Here is a 15872-nt window from a genome sequence, read left to right on the forward strand (position 1 = left end):
GTCTGCTTTCCTCCAGGAAAAACATTTAGAATTGAGGCCAGAGAGTTCGATCTTGGTTTTATCAGACCAGAGAATTTTGTTCCTCACAGTCTAAGAGTCCTTCAGGTGCTCTAAGCAGGCATACATGTGTTTTGCAAGGAGGAGAGGCTTTGGTCTAGCCACTCTGCCATAAAGCCCAGATCGGTGGAAGGCTGCAGTGATTGTCCTTCTGGAACTTTTGTCCCATCTCCACACAGGATCTCTGGAGCTCAGTCAGAGTGACCATCGGGTTCTTGGTCACCTCTCTTACTAAGGCCCTTCTCTCCTGATTACTCAGTTTGCTGGGAGACCAGCTCTTGGAAGAGTCCTGGTTCTGCCTGTATTCTTCCATTTGAGAATTATTAAGGCTACTGTGCTTCTGGCAGCCTTAAGTGCAGCTGAATTGTTTTGTATTTTTTCCTCAGATCTGTGTCTTGCAGTAATCATGTCTCTGAGCTCTACAGGCAGTTCCTTTTGAGCTCATGTATTTTTCTCTGATACAGTATGCATTGTCAGCTGTTAGGCCTTTTATAGGGAGGTGTGTGTCTTTCCAAATAATCAATCATTTTAATTTACCACACACTCCAATCAAGGTATAGAAACATTTCAGCAATGATCAAGAGAAATGGGAGGCACCTGAGCTAAATTTCAAGTGTTGTTGTAAAGGGTCTGAATCCTTATGTCAATGTGTTATTTAGGTTTTTCCTTCTTCATACATTTGCAAACATTTCTAAAATTATGTTTTCACTTTGTAATTATAGGGTACTGAGTGTAGATTAATGAGAAAATATGACTTTAACCACTTGCCTACTGGGCACTTTCACCCCCTTCCTGCCCAGGCCAATTTTCACCTTTCAGCGCTGTCGCACTTCGACAATTGCGTGGTCATGCAACACTGTACCCATATAAAATTTTTATCATTTTTTTGAGACAGAGCTTTATTTTGGTGGTATTTAATCAACACTGTGTTTTTTATTTTTTTATAAACTAACCAAAAACAGAACATTTTGAAAAAAAAAAACGTTTTTTTTCTTAGTTTCTGTTATAAAATTTTGTGAGTAATTTTTCTCCTTCACTGATGTGTGCTACGAAGGCTGCAGTAATGGGCACTGATAGGCGGCACTGATGAGGCACTGGAGAGCATTGACAGACATCACTGGTGGGCATTGACAGGCAGCATATATGACACTGATAGGTGGCACTGACGGGCACTGATAGGCGGCACTGATTGGCATCACTCAATCGATGGCACTGACTGATACTGATAGCTGGCACTGAAAGGCAGCTCAGATGGGCACTGTGGCATTGATGTGCACTGGTAGGCACTGATATGTGGCATTGATGGGCAATGACAGGTGGCATTGATGGGGCTACACTGATCATCAGGACACTGATGATCAGTGTAGATGTTCCCTCTGAGTAATGCCGATAACCAGCTCTCCTCTCCTCACAAGCTGTCAGAGTGACAGCTTGTGAGCAGAGAAATGCCGATAACCAGCATTTTCTTATTTACATGCGATCAGCTGTGATTGGACACAGCTGATCACGGGACTGAGCCGAAGTGATCGTCTTTTTCTGCGGATCGGTGATCCGCTGTGTCCCAGGGACACAGCACACCTCTAATCGCCGTGCTGCATGCACCCAGGGGCGTGCATGTGCGGTTAGAGTGGGAGGACGTCGCTTGACGTCCTCCCAGAACGAGAGAACCGCCTTGCGCCCATCATTTCCCTATATGACGGGGGGGAGGCGGTTAAACCACTATAGTGTCAGACTGCAAAATAAAATTGAAAAAGTGAAGTGGGTCTGAATACTTTAAGGATGCACTGTAGTTATGATACTTAAGGTATAGTTCTATTTAGGCACTAAAAGCACACCATTTCTCTTTTGTTCGTTGACGGACACAGCTCTTATTTTCTTTGACCATTGGGTTCATAGCGCCACCTACAGGAGTAGGACACTAGGCAGAAAAGAACGCAGTAATAAATAAATTCCTGCACTCGACCACACAAACACTGAATATAGAAAAATAATAGTGAATATCTGGGCACAGCCTACCAAAAAAGAATACAATGCAAGATACGGGACTGCTGCAACTGTAAAAATACTGAATGCACTAAGTAATAAAAAGAAGTGTGTTGTCCCTTTTAAAATTATATGAAGCATATGCAAATCAGAAGTGATTATATAAATTAACAGAGAAAACACATAAATTACAACATTTGCAGCCTTTACAATCAGCATAAGTTTGTGATTCATATAAGACCCATGTGGAAAAGAAAGTGCTCAGTGTTGATAAACTTCAAAGAAGTGCTTACAAGATGCTCCTCAGAGGGAAAGAAATGGCCTCTTACAGAATGAAAATGATCTCAGATGATGGAGATCAAGCAGCGCTCAAAACAAGGGATGGCACTCTCCCTAGCATCCTCTTCAATGGTGCAATCTCACCAGTAGAATAAACTGATCCAGATATCACTCATTAAGCAGGTCCTCCAGTCCCAGAGGATGCCAATTGTGGGGAAATGCATTGGGTGGAGTCTTGGTGTGACGTCATCGCGCACCGGCTAGATGGCTGATGCCCTGGCCCCTTTTTTTTTTTTTTTGTGTGTGTATGCCAAGCTGTTCATTCCTGCATGTTTGTAAGTGGAATACTTTTATAAAAATAAAACTATTTTTGAAGCTTCTCCCTATTTGCACCTTACATATGCCTGCTTAATCAGTGATATCCAGATAAGTTTATTCTACTGGTGAGATGGCACTATTGAGAAGGATGCTAGTGAGAATGCCATCCCTTGATCGTGTTTTGAGCGCTGTTTGATCTCTATTATCTGAGATAATTTTCATCCGGTAAGAGGCCATTTCTTTCCCTCTAAGGAACACTTCATGAGAACTGGAGCACTTCTTTGAAGTGGAAGTTTATCAGCATTAAGCATGTGGGTCTTAGGACTCATGTACATGGGTCGTTTTGGAAACTGCTGGAAAAAATAGGTTAAAAAACGTCAGTTAAACTGTGTTTGCTTACCGCGTTTATGCGCGTTTGCGTTTTAGAAGTGTTTTTAAACTATAACCTCGGGAGACCCCAAATGCCCAAAATGCACTGAAAAATAGTAAATAACTATTTCAGACATTTTGAGAGAAATGGAGAGAGCAGAAGCAGGGCGAGCAATATGTATTGAGATTTGCTGTCTTTTCTGGTTGTATTCACTATGGATCCCATCATGAGAATAATGCAGCACGTTGTACTATTTTTTCCTTCATGCGAAACCTGGAACTGACTTCGCTGGTGTACCGGGTCCATTTGAATACATGGAAAACGCTTTGCATGCATTTCTGATGATGAAAAAAAGGCTCTGGACAGCATCTGGATATGGAACCGTTAAAAAAAAAAACGCTTCTAAATGCAAACGCGGTTAACCACGTTTACAAACGTTTACACGTGTTTTCCGTTTGAAACGCAGGTAAAATCTACTCCTGAACGCAAGTTTGGTACGTTCAAAAAAACGACTGTAAACTCAACTGCCTGTAAACGACTATGTGTACATACACATAGGAAAACATTAGGGAGAGTTCAGGGGCTGCTGAAAAAAAACTCTGAACAGCTCCCGATCGTCAGTTTAGCAGTTGCAGTGTACATGAGCCCTTATGAATCACATGAACTTTTTGAGTTGATTGTAAAGGCTGCAAATGTTATAATTTGTTTTCTGTTTGTTAGTTTATATTATCACTTCTGTTTTGTGCTTGGTGATTTGCATATGCTTCATATAATTTTAAAGGGACAGCGCACTTTTTTGATTATTTAGAAAAGAACACAATAACTGCCTATGAGCATTCCTAGATTGTATAAAACCCCTTCTGTGCTATAGGCAAGCCAGTTATTTCTAGCTGTGTTTCAGGAGTAAGGACCTAGTATCTTCCTGCAGAGATCTTCAATCAACAGCTGGGCTGGGCGACAGGCTGGATAATATAGATCCATTAGTCACCCCAGCCTGGCCAGTGAGCACACAGACTTTTAGCGATTTGCTGGGTCAACTTTGACCGCCCGGTGGTTGAAGGGCAGCCTTGTGAGTGTTCCTCACAGGGGACACATGACCAATGTTCAGTGTGCTTGTGTGTATACCCCTGTGAGCAGGGAGTAGCTTGGGGGACCCAGTATAGCATGCGTGACCTTGCTTCGCACTGTGGCTTTTACATTGCTGGGGATTTGAACCCCATGGTAGTCTTGTTTGTGTCTCTAAACACGTATGCGAACTCCTGGTCTAGGCCAGATGTTTTTTTCTGATTGTGCCTTGCTTCTCTAACACATGGGACTGCCTCCCTTCCCTGGAAGTGCGGTACTTAGGCGGTTGAGGCTCTGAGCAGGTCTCGTTTCAGCACCAGGTAATTTTGCTACACAGTATATGCGGGTGCCCGGGGGCCCCCTTCTCCCTTGTCAGGGATGCCTTTCTGCTTCAGAGCCTGCGAGCCACAGCTTGTGACCTACTGGGGCTGGCTGTTGCGCCCACCATCTTTACTTAGGGAGTTTTGCCCTTCTCTGCTGTTCCTTCTGGCTGTGCTCTGTTCGAGCTTGGGAGCGGAGTTGTCGCAACGGTGCCCCTTGCTCTGACTAGGCAGCACTGTGGATGTGCAGGAGTGGATTTATGATTTCTCACCCAGTGCAACTCTTTCCTCACTGACTGCGGTTTTCCTGGATGCTTCCATGTGGCCGCAAGTGCTGAGAGCATCCACACCGAAGAAGTGGCTCAGCCAGCTGAGACTGCTACCTGAAAGCATATGTGGGACTTGCAGGATCTAATCTAGGCTAGCTCTTTCACTTTTTTAGCTTTCAATCTGTGTTCCTGGAATGGATTTGATGTGTGTTGAGTATGCTGTGCAATGGACAGGGTCTTGTGTCTTAATCCCACAGCCTTCAGGGATTGCTACAGATACTGTGGGGCCTCTTTGTGTGGGTCTTCCCTCATTTGTCAGGGACAGTGACCCTGGGCACCCTATTCTTCCAGTGGTCTTCTTTGTTCCAGGTGGTGTCTGTCCCACTTCCCCTAGACACCCAATGGTGGTTGTGGGGTCTTTCGGTACTCCCCTCCCCCTACCCAGATGTGCTGCTGGCCGTCCTTGTGTTTATTTTCTCAAGCCGAGGTGGTGTGGGTGCAAGGGCAAATAAGATGTGTCCCTCACCCAGTCCTTTCTCCTCGGCTGAATGAGTCCATTTCTGCCTTTGCAGGTCATGCTTTCCCTGTGCACCCAGAAGCCGCAAGCCACAAATCATTAGTAATACCTCATCTGGAATATGCAGTTCAGTTTTGGGCACCAATTCACAAAAAGAACATTGGGAAACTGGAGAAAGTACAGAGAAGAGCATCCAAACTGATACGAGGCATGGAGGAGCTCAGCTGTGAGGAAAGATTAGAGGAACTGAATTTATTCTGTCTTGAGAAGAGGAGATAAGGGGGGATATGATCAACATGTATAAATACATCAGTGGTTCATATAGTGAACTTGGTGTAGAGCTTTTCACCCTGAGGTCATCACAGAGGACAAGGGGGCACTCTTAACGTCTGGAGGAAAATAAATTTAATCTCCAAACACGGAAAGGTATCTTCACTGTGAAAATGTGGAATAGACTCCCTCAAGAGTTGGTCCTGGCCAGCTCAGTGGATTGCTTCAAAAAAGGCCTGGATTGTTTCTTAGATACACAGAATATAACTGGATACTAATATTTAGAGGTAAAGTTGATCCAGGGAATATCCGATTGCCTCTCGGGGGATCAGGAAGGAATTTTTTTCCCAGCAGGAGCAAATTGGATCATGCTTTGCTGGGTTTTTTGTCTTCCTATGGATCAACTGTGGGTATATGATTTTAACTTTTTTTTTTTTTTTTCCTGTGGTTGAACTGGATGGACTTTTGTCTTTTTTTCATTGAGACTAACTATGTAACTGTGTAATAAATCCTCTAAAGCGAAGACGTCTCCCCTGCTGCTATTGCTGTGCACGAATGAATGCTGGTGCTTACGTGCTGCATCTCTGCGTGCAGCCACTCTGTTTACATTCCTGTGGAGCTACAGCGGCCCTTGGTGATCCTTTCCCATTTTTTTGGCACGTTATCCCTTTGAGCCCTTTTAGAAAGGACATTCTGCCTGTCTTGGATCCTCCTATCTCTAGGTTGAACTTGTCACCTAGACTCCCAGGGAGGACTCTCAAACCCCCGCCATGGGTGCTACACCTATCTCCAGTGTCTGGGTACTGGATGTTTTTTTTTTTTTGTCTACCTGAAGCTAGCATTTGGCAGGATCGCCCTTACAGGGCGAGTAGCCTTTTGTTGCCCCTCTGAAGAATACCCTTATCCCACAATCTTGGACAGGCGAGGAGCTGTAATGCTAGTAGGGTCCTCCCCTCTCTCTGCTTATGTTTTCTTTTCTTTCCTCAGACAAGAGTGGGAGGCCTTCTTCCTTTGTTCTCAGACCTATGGATTACCTTTCCTCCCATTCGGTGGGTTTGCCACCTGCTATCAGGCTATGAGAGAGGCTTCTTCCTATTCACCAGACTGACTTTTCTCCACTCTTCCTCTCTCCCTGTCTCGGTTTTGAGATCTTACGGAGTAGTGCAAGATCTGCTTCTCTGGGGCATGCTGTTCTGTTTTGGATGCAGAGAATTTTCATGAGTTTTACTTCCAGCATATTTACGATTCTAAAGAAAGCAAGGGTCCAACCAATACTGTAAATACTGTATCTTAAGGCCCTGAATTGCTTTGTGCAGGTTCAGAAGTTTAAGATGGACTTTATCAGGGTGTTTTCCTTATATCCACAGACCTCAAGGAGCGTATATACACGTTCTCATCTGTTCTGGACACCTGGACTTCTGCACTTTGTGGTTGGGGATGTACATTGTCAATGTGTGGTGCTCCCTTTCGGTCTTGCCTCTACTCCTTGGGTATTCAGCAAGGGGTTAGCCCCAGTCCTTGCATTACTGAGACAATGGGATATTGCCATGATTGGTTTCTTGGACAACTTGCTCCTGCAAGCAGTGACTTATTCCGCACGGTCAGACAACGGGAAGATCACGTTGTACTCCCTGAAGAACTTTAGTTGTGTCTTGAACCTCAAGATGTCTGACGTGAACCCGACCTAGTGACTGGAGTATCTGGGCCTTATACTAGACTGCAGCTGCCGAGATGTTCCTTCTGGCGGTTGAGCTCCCGAAGCTTCAGACTGTGGTCCCTTGGCTTTTATCCCACATATTGTCACCTCTGCGTATTGTCACATATTGTCACCTTATGGGTCTACATTCGAGGCAGTCCCATATGTGCATTTTAGATGAGGGTTCTGCAGAGGGAAATCCTGTCACTCAGGCACAGATCTCCCTTTTCCCTGGACAGACAGCTTCAGCTGGACTGATTGATGAAAGCCTCCCTCCTCTTGTGACCTCAGTCTCCCTCCCTTCAGGACCAGGAAGTCCTTCCACTGGATGGTAGTCACGACGGATACCAACCTATCTGGCTGGGGAAGAGTTCTGGGTCTGAGATCAGCACAGAGTCGCTGGACACCAGAGGAGGTTTGGCTACCTATCAATGTCCTGGAGCTGCGGGTGATCAGGTTGAATCTGGAGCTCTGGACGGACCTTTTTTCAGGGTTTCCCAGTCAGGATCCAGTCAGACAATGCCACCACGGTAGCCTGTGTCAACCACTAGGGTGACACTGCAGGCATCAAACATTATTTGGTGGTTTGACAGCACATTTATGCACATTATGCAAAGCATTTCCAGGGCGGAGAATTATCAGGCAGATTACCTCCGTTTCGACTCTTTCCGCCGAGCGCATGCCCAGGCAGATGATACCTGTCATCAGACACGGGATCAGGGGGAGTGGTCCCTGCACTTGAATGTTTCCTATCAGATATACCTATGCCAAGGGGCCCGGACGTTAATCTTTTGGCGTCTCACCTCAATAGTAAAGTACTGAGGTTTGTGTTGAGAGTGAGGGTCCACCTGGCGGAAGCAATTGATGCGCTGGTGGCTGCAGTATCGCCTCATTTATGTCTCCTCTCCAGCTGCTCCCTCACCTGTTGAGCAGGGTAGAGGTCAAAGGGATTCTGGTCAATTTGTGGGGCTCCAGACTGACCCAGTCACCTGTGGTGCGACTGGTTGTGGGCGAACCCCCTGGCGATTGCCCAGCCCCCTCCCCTTTTGGGGGGGGGGGGGGGGAGATCAGCCTGTCTCAAGGTTAAGTCAACTACCTTGCTTTACTGTCTTTGGGCTTTAGCAGCATGGCTGTAGAAGCCAGGTTTTGAGAGTTGGGGGGGTTGTCCGGTTTGGTGATTCCCACATGTTGGAAGCCATGCAAGTCTGCCTCTTGGAAAATTGTCTCTCTTGGAGGGCTTATATCGCCTGGTGCAAGGTTCTGGAGGTCCTTTCCTCACTCCTCCTTGGTGGTTTGGTTTTATCCTTTCTCTTAAAGGGCGTTGAATAAACACTTGCCTGGAGTACCGTTAAGGCCAGGTTTCTCATTTCTCTGTCATGGCACATCCACCAGAATGTTTAGTGCCCTTTGGGTGTTCTACCATCATCAGTGTCTCAGGCCTGCAAGGTGGCTGCCTGGTCGTCTCTGCACACCTTTGTAAAATTTTACAAAGTTGTTGTGTTGGCATCTTCTGTTGCTTGTTTTTGTCTGTAAGGTTTTGCTGGTTGCTATTTATGGTTCCTTGTTTGTTCCTTCAGGGGTTGTTTGAGTGGTTGGCATGCTTGTCTGATTGTTCTTGCTTTTTGGTTCGCCCACCCCACAATGAGGTACTGCTTTGGGATGTCCCCATGGTCAGAGTAGAGGAGAGCTGTGTCTGTCAATGAATATAAACTAAACTAATAAAAACACAATTTTTTTTTTTTACCGTAAAATCCCATTCTCTCGAGTTTTTTGATGGACATCCCACTGTCTGAGTTTGTAGTTTCTTACACTGCTTTGTGACTATCTGGCCTGCCTATTGCAGAGAGGGGGTTCTATTTATGCTAGGACTGCCGAAAGGCATTGCTGTGTGTTTTTTGAGCCTAGTGTCCTGCTGTAGGTGGCTCTGTCCTTCAATGAACTCTGAGAAAGGGATTTTACCGTAACAAAAATCCTGTTTTTTTTTTTTTTTTTTTTTTTTCCTAGCAAGAATGTTTTTCATGGTACTGTTTAGGTCCGGTAACATCTTTAGATACCCCTATAAGATCTGCCTTTTTTATGTTTAAGGTCCACATTAATTTGTTTTTCTGTGTACTTTTTAGTGGTAATTTTAATAATGTACTGTTTTTTTTGTTTTTTTGCGTCTAGTGTGCTGTCACTTATATTGACTATGGAAATTCAGAAATTTTAAACCGATCCAACATTGTTGAACTACCAGAAAATTTGCAGATGCCACCTGTGGCACAGAAATTTAGACTCTGGGGACTTCAGCTTCATACCTCTTCTGATGTTGAGCAGGTGAGCTAGTAGTATATGAGAATCTTTTAATAGTTGTCTGTTTACAATATATATATTTTCTTCTTTCTTTGGCCAAGAAAAGGAAAGATTATGCCTGTTTTAACCCCTTTTTTACTGACAAACCTGCTACAACCACGTGCATTGCAAGCAGTTGCGGGTCCTTGGAGGCACTTCCCCATTGACTTGATTGTGTAGTTTTCAACCGCGCATTTTTATTGCCTCTCAACCACAAGTGGTAAATGAAGTCTAATATAGATTTTCCTGTATTGCTGTCAATACAAACACATCTGACTCTGAACTCCAAATCCATTGATAAACGTTGATGTGCATGATTGTAATTATGAATTTTATAGCAAGTAGTATAACAATTTGAAGTAAAATAAGATCCATAGTCACAGCATCTGTTTTCATTTTAGAACATCAACATTCTATTAGCAATGCAAACAAGTTATCTTTGACAATCCAGTATAAGCTTACTTGGAAAATCTTTCATGAATGCTGTCTGTCTGCTGGCAATCATTCTACAACGTCTTAGATTTCTTGCATGTTTTGCAGCTTCTTCTCTGTTTACTTCTGATTTCTAATCACTACATAACCCATGGTACCTTGCTGTTTGCAAGCAATGACTCCTGTACTGACTTTGCTTCATAAAACTCCTCACCTCTGCATCTTTGTAGTTAAGAAGGCAGGCTGTGTGAAATGTGTGAGACAGCAATGCCTACCCACGGACATAGTGAATACGTTTCACAGAATTCACGTAAGTAAATGTGTGGGATTCTTCACAAAGCAAGTTCACAAGCATTAAACCTAGGCTCACACCTAAGCGTTTTCTGCAGCCTTTTGCAGAGACATAGTACAGTCCATTTTCCTATGGGACATGTTCAAATCTGTATATTTTCACCCGGTGCATTTTTTGGAAAGGGTCAGGGACTTTTTTGAACACCAAAAGTTCCCCCACCCATATTCCTCAAGATTGAGATCTCCCCTAACCTTCCTTCTCTGCCCTCAGTACAGACTCCTTGTCCAGCAAAGACCAACCAGCTTTCCAACACTGAAACCATGTATCCTACTATCAATGCGTTTTTGATGCAGAAAAAAACCACACTAGACTGCTTGTGTGTGAACTGGCCCTAAAGGCAGAAGTTTACCTTGCTTTAGGGGCACTCTATACTTTACTTTGTGGCTTGCTATAAGGGCACTTTGAAGGCAGGAGTCACCAGAAGCGCAGGGGGGAGCCCAGAAGAGCAGAATCAGGGCTGTTCTGTGCAAAACCAGTACATAGAGCAGATAAGTATGTCAAGTTTGTTTAAAAGATACATCCAACGTTTACAATCAATTTAACTCATATATGCGGCCTTTTGGCAGGAAGGCCTTAATCCTGAGAGGCCGCATATACAGTGGTTAAATGAGTATTGAACACGTTAAGTTATGTGTAATGAAATGGAATTACACAGGGGAAACTCAACCACCATGGCCTGAATGCATGCTCACCACTCAATACTCCATTGCTGAAGAAAAATCATGTTGAAGCGCGTTTAAAGTTTGCTGCATAACATTTAGACAAGCCTATGAAATACTGGGAGAATATAGTCTGGTCAGATGAGACCAAAATTGAACTCTTTGAATGCCATAATACACACCATGTTTGGAGGTCAAATGGCACTGCACATAACCCCATAAACACCATACCAACAGTGAAGTTTGGAGGTGGGAACATTGTGGTGTGGGACTGTTTCAGCATTCGGTACTGGCAAACTTTGACGTTGAAAGAAGGATGAGTGGAAAAATGTACCAAGACATTCTTGATAAAAATGTTGCTTCTGTCTACCAGGATGATGATAGTTAATGATCCCAAACACAAAGCCAAGGAAACTCAATTGGTTTTAAAAGGAAAATAAAGCTGCTAAAATGGCCCAGCCAATCACCTGACTTGTATCCAATAGAAAATCTATGGAAAGAACTAAATATCAGAGTTCATAAAGGAGGCCTACGGAATCGTCAAGATTTGAAGACTGTGGAAGAATGGGACAAAATCACAGCTAAGCAAAGTATGCAACTAGTTTCTCCATACAGGAGGCATCTTTGAATCTGTCATTACCAACAAAGGCTTTTGTTCAAAGTATTGAATACATTTCAGTTAGCGTGTTCGATACTTTTGTGTGTCATTCAATTTTGTTACATATAACTTAATTTCTGAACTTATTTGTTTTGGTTTCTTTGTATGTGTGGATTGCATGGGTTGTTACTGACGTGGGGAAAATTTCATGTCAATAGCACCTTTTAGATAACCATTTACTGAGAAAAATGGTGACGTGTTCAATACTTACAGTGCCTTGAAAAAGTATTCATACCCCTTGAAATTTTCCACATTTTGTCATGTTACAACCAAAAATTTAAATGTATTGGAATTTGATGTGATAGACCAACACAAAGTGGCGCATAATTGTGAAGTGGAAGGAAAATGATAAATGGTTTTCAAATTGTTTTTACAAATATCTGAAAAGTGTGGTGTGCATTTGTATTCCGCCCTTTTTTACTCTGCCTTCAGAAGTCACCTAATTAGTAAATAGAGTCCACCTGTGTGTAATTTAATCTCAGTATAAATACAGCGGTTCTGTGAAGCTCTGAGAGGTTTGTTAGAGAACATTAGTGAACAAACAGCATCATGAAGGCCAGGGAACACACCAGACAGGTCAGGGATAAAGTTGTGGAAAAGTTTAAAGCAGGGTTAGATTATAAATAAAAAATATCTCATGGAGCACTGTTCAATCCATTATGTGAAAATGGAAAGAGTATGGCACAACGGCGAACCTACCAAGACATGGCCATCCACCTAAATTGACAGGCTGGCTAAGGAGAGCATTAATCAGAGAAGCAGCCAAGAGGCCCATTTTAACTCTGGAGGAGCTGCAGAAATCCTCAGCTCAGGTGGGAGAATCTGTCCACAGGACAACTATTAAGTTGTGTGCTCCACAAATCTGGCCTTTATGGAAGAGTGGTAAGAAGAAAGCTATTGTTGAAAGAAAGCCATAAGAAGTCCCGTTTGCAGTTTGCGAGAAGCCATGTGGGGGACACAGCAAATGTATGGAAGAAGGTGCTCTGGTCAGATGAGACCAAAATTTAACTTTTTGGCCTAAAAGCAAAACGCTATGTATGGCGGAAAACTGACACTGCACATCACCCTGGACACACCATCCCCACTGTGAAACGTGGTGACAGCATCCTGTTGTGGGGATGCTTTTCTTCAACTGGGACACTTTTCTTCAACGGGGACAGAGAAGCTGGTCAGAGTGGATGGGAAGTTTGATGGAGCCAAATACAGGACAATCTTAGAAGAAAACCTGTGAGAGTCTGCAAAAGACTCGAGACTGGGGCGGAGGTTTACTTTCCAGCAGGACAACAACCCTAAACATACAGCCAGAGCTACAATGGAATGGTTTAGATCAAAGCATATTCATGTGTTAGAATGGCCCAGTCAAGACCTAAATCCAATTGAGAATCTGTGGCAAGACTTGAAAATTGCTGTTCACAGATGCTCTCAATCTAATCTGACATATTAAAGACTTGCAGCTGTAATTGCAGCGTAATTACAGCTGCAAGTACAAAGTGTTGATTCGGGACTGAATACAAATGCAAGCCATACTTTTCAGATATTTATTTGTAAACAAATTTGAAAACCATTTATCATTTTCCTTCCAATTCACAATTATGTGCCACTTTGTGTTGGTCTATCACATAAAATCCAAATGAAATACATGTACGTTTTTGGTTGTAACATGACAAAATGTGGAAAATGTCAAGGGGTATGAATACTTTTTCAAGGCACTGTATTTTACATGCTGTATGCTTATTAGAAGTAAACACAATTTTGCTGAGAGCGCGCTCCCGACACAGTTACCGAGGGGGATTGGAAAGCTCTCAATCGCAAATTGCGATCAGGAGCTTTCCTATCACGTGACAGCCAGCCAACCAGGAGGTGATATACAGTTGCAAGAAAAAGTATGTGAACCCCTTGGGATTACGTGGAGTTTTGCATGAATCGGGCATAAAATGTGCTCTGAACGTCATCTAAGTCACAATAGAAGAACACATTCTGCTGAACATATAACTACACAAACATTAGATGTTGCCATGGTTTAATTGCACATAACATGTAAACATTCACAGTGCAGGGAGGAAAAAGTATGTGAGGCCCTAGCTTAATGACTTCTCCCAGAGCTAATTGGAGCCAGGAGTGAGCCAACCTTGACTCCAATCAGTGTGATGATATTGGATGTGTTGCTGACAGCTGTCCTGCCCTTAAAAAACACACACCTGTTTTGGGTTTACTGGTTTCAAGAAGCACTGTCTGATGTGAACCATGCCTCGCAGAAAAGAGCTCTCAGAAGACCTACGATCAAGAATTGTTGACTTGCATGAAGCTGGAAAGCGTTACAAAAGTATCTCCAAAAACCTTGATGTTCATGTGTCCACGGTAAGACAGATTGTCTACAAATGGAGAAAGTTTAGCACTGTTGCTACTCTCCCTGGTCGTCCTGTAAAAATGACTGCAAGAGCACAGCGCAGAATGCTGCATGAGGTAAAGAAGAATCCCAGAGTGTCAGCTAAAGACCTACAGAAATCTCTGGCACATGCTAACATTTTTGTTGACACATCTACAATAAGGAAAAACATTAAACAAGAATGGAGTACATGGGAGGACACCACTGAGGAAACCATTGCTGTCCAAAAAGAATATTGCAGCATGTTTGAAGTTTGCAAAAGAGCACCTGGATGTTCCACAGCACTACTAGCAAAATATACTGTGGACAGATGAAACCAAGATTGAGTTGTTTGGGAAGAACACACAACACTATGTGTTGAGAAAAAAAGGCACAGCACACCAACATCAAAACCTCATCCCCACTGTAAAACATGGCGGAGGGAGCATCATGGTTTGGGGCTGCTTTGCTGCCTCAGGGCCTGGACGGATTGTTGTCATTGATGGGAAAATGAATTCCAGAGTTTATCCAGACATTTTGCAGGAAAACGTACGACCATCTGTCCGCCAACTGAAGCTCCGCAGAGGATGGGTGATGCAACAGGACAATGACCCAAAGCATACAAGTAATTCAACAAAACAATGGCTGCAACAGCACAGAATACGCCTTCTGGAGTGGCCCAGTCAGAGTCCTGACCTCAACCCGATTGAAATGCTGTGGCATGACCTTAAGAGAGCGATTCACACCAGACATCCCAAGAATATTGCTACACTGAAACAGTTTTGTGAAGAGGAGTGGTCCAAAATTACTCCAGATCGTTGTGCAAGTCTGATCTGCAACTACAGGAAACGTTTGGTTGAGGTTATTGCTGCCAAAGGAGGGTCAACCAGTTAAGTCCAAAGGTTCATATACTTTTTCCTCCCTGCACTGAATGTTTACATATTATGTGCAATTAAACCATGGCAACATCTAATGTTTGTGTAGTATTATGTTCAGCAGACTGTGTTCTATTGTGACTTAGATGATGTTCAGAGCACATTTTATACCCAATTCATGCAAAACTCCACGTAATCCCAAGGGGTTCACATACTTTTTCTTGCAAGTGTAGTAGGCATTACAATTACATTTAAAGTAAAAGTTTACCAGTATTTGTGCATTCTATTTAAAATGGTAATGTTCATGGAAAAAATCTCAGCTTTTAGCACTAGTTTAATAGAAAAAGGTTTATATACCCCGCCACCCTTCGTATAGCTCAGGGGTCTTCAAACTTTCTAAAGAAAGGGCCAGTTTATGGTCCTTCAGACTTTGAGGGGGGCGAACTGTGGTCAGTGGAAATAAGTAGAAAATACTCTGGTGTCAATGGGAGTATAAAATGCCCCATCATTGGTATCAGTGGGAGGAATGGTATCCCATCATTAGTATCAGGGGGAGGAATAGTGTCTCATCATTGGTTTCATTGGGAGGGAATAGTGCCCCATCTCTGGTGTCAGTGGAGGGAATAGTGCCCCATTATTGGTAACAGTAGGAAAAATAGTGTGCCATTATTGGTGTCAGTGGAAGGAATAGTGCCCCATTAATGATGTCAGTGGGATGAATAGTGCTCCATCATTGGTATCAGTGGGAGGAATAATGCCCCAAGGGCCAGTTAAAAGTAAGGAAAGGGCCATTTCCAGCCCCCTGGCCACAGTTTGGAGACCACTGGTATAGCCTCATGTCTTAGCTCCCGGTTAAACTATCCTGTATATCCTATGTTTGGGTATATTTACTATTCTGGAAATATAAAATTGTGGGATTTTGAAATAACACAATATTGTTGTTAAGAGATTTTTCTGCATTTTATTACAAACCAATGTTAAAATTGTAAATAGGTACAGTGGTTCTTGACAATCATGGCAAACTTGCCTGTTTTCTGCGGTTTTGGAGAGTGTATC

General features: G+C 43.3%; 1 protein-coding gene across 1 annotated transcript in view; it reads left to right on the forward strand.

The window, feature by feature from the left end:
• The window catches only part of STK31 (serine/threonine kinase 31), a 267629-nt gene that overhangs the window by 29860 nt on the left and 221897 nt on the right, over positions 1–15872 (forward strand). Inside the window, exon 5 of the mRNA XM_089673219.1 lies at positions 9311–9460. Coding sequence (XP_089529345.1) covers positions 9311–9460 — 150 coding nt within the window. The remainder of the gene's footprint in view (positions 1–9310; positions 9461–15872) is intronic.

This window comes from Staurois parvus, unplaced genomic scaffold, assembly GCF_062004578.1.
Source record: "Staurois parvus isolate SC_StPar_1 unplaced genomic scaffold, SC_StPar_1.0 ptg000136l, whole genome shotgun sequence".
In the NCBI taxonomy this organism is placed as follows: Eukaryota; Metazoa; Chordata; class Amphibia; order Anura; family Ranidae; genus Staurois; species Staurois parvus.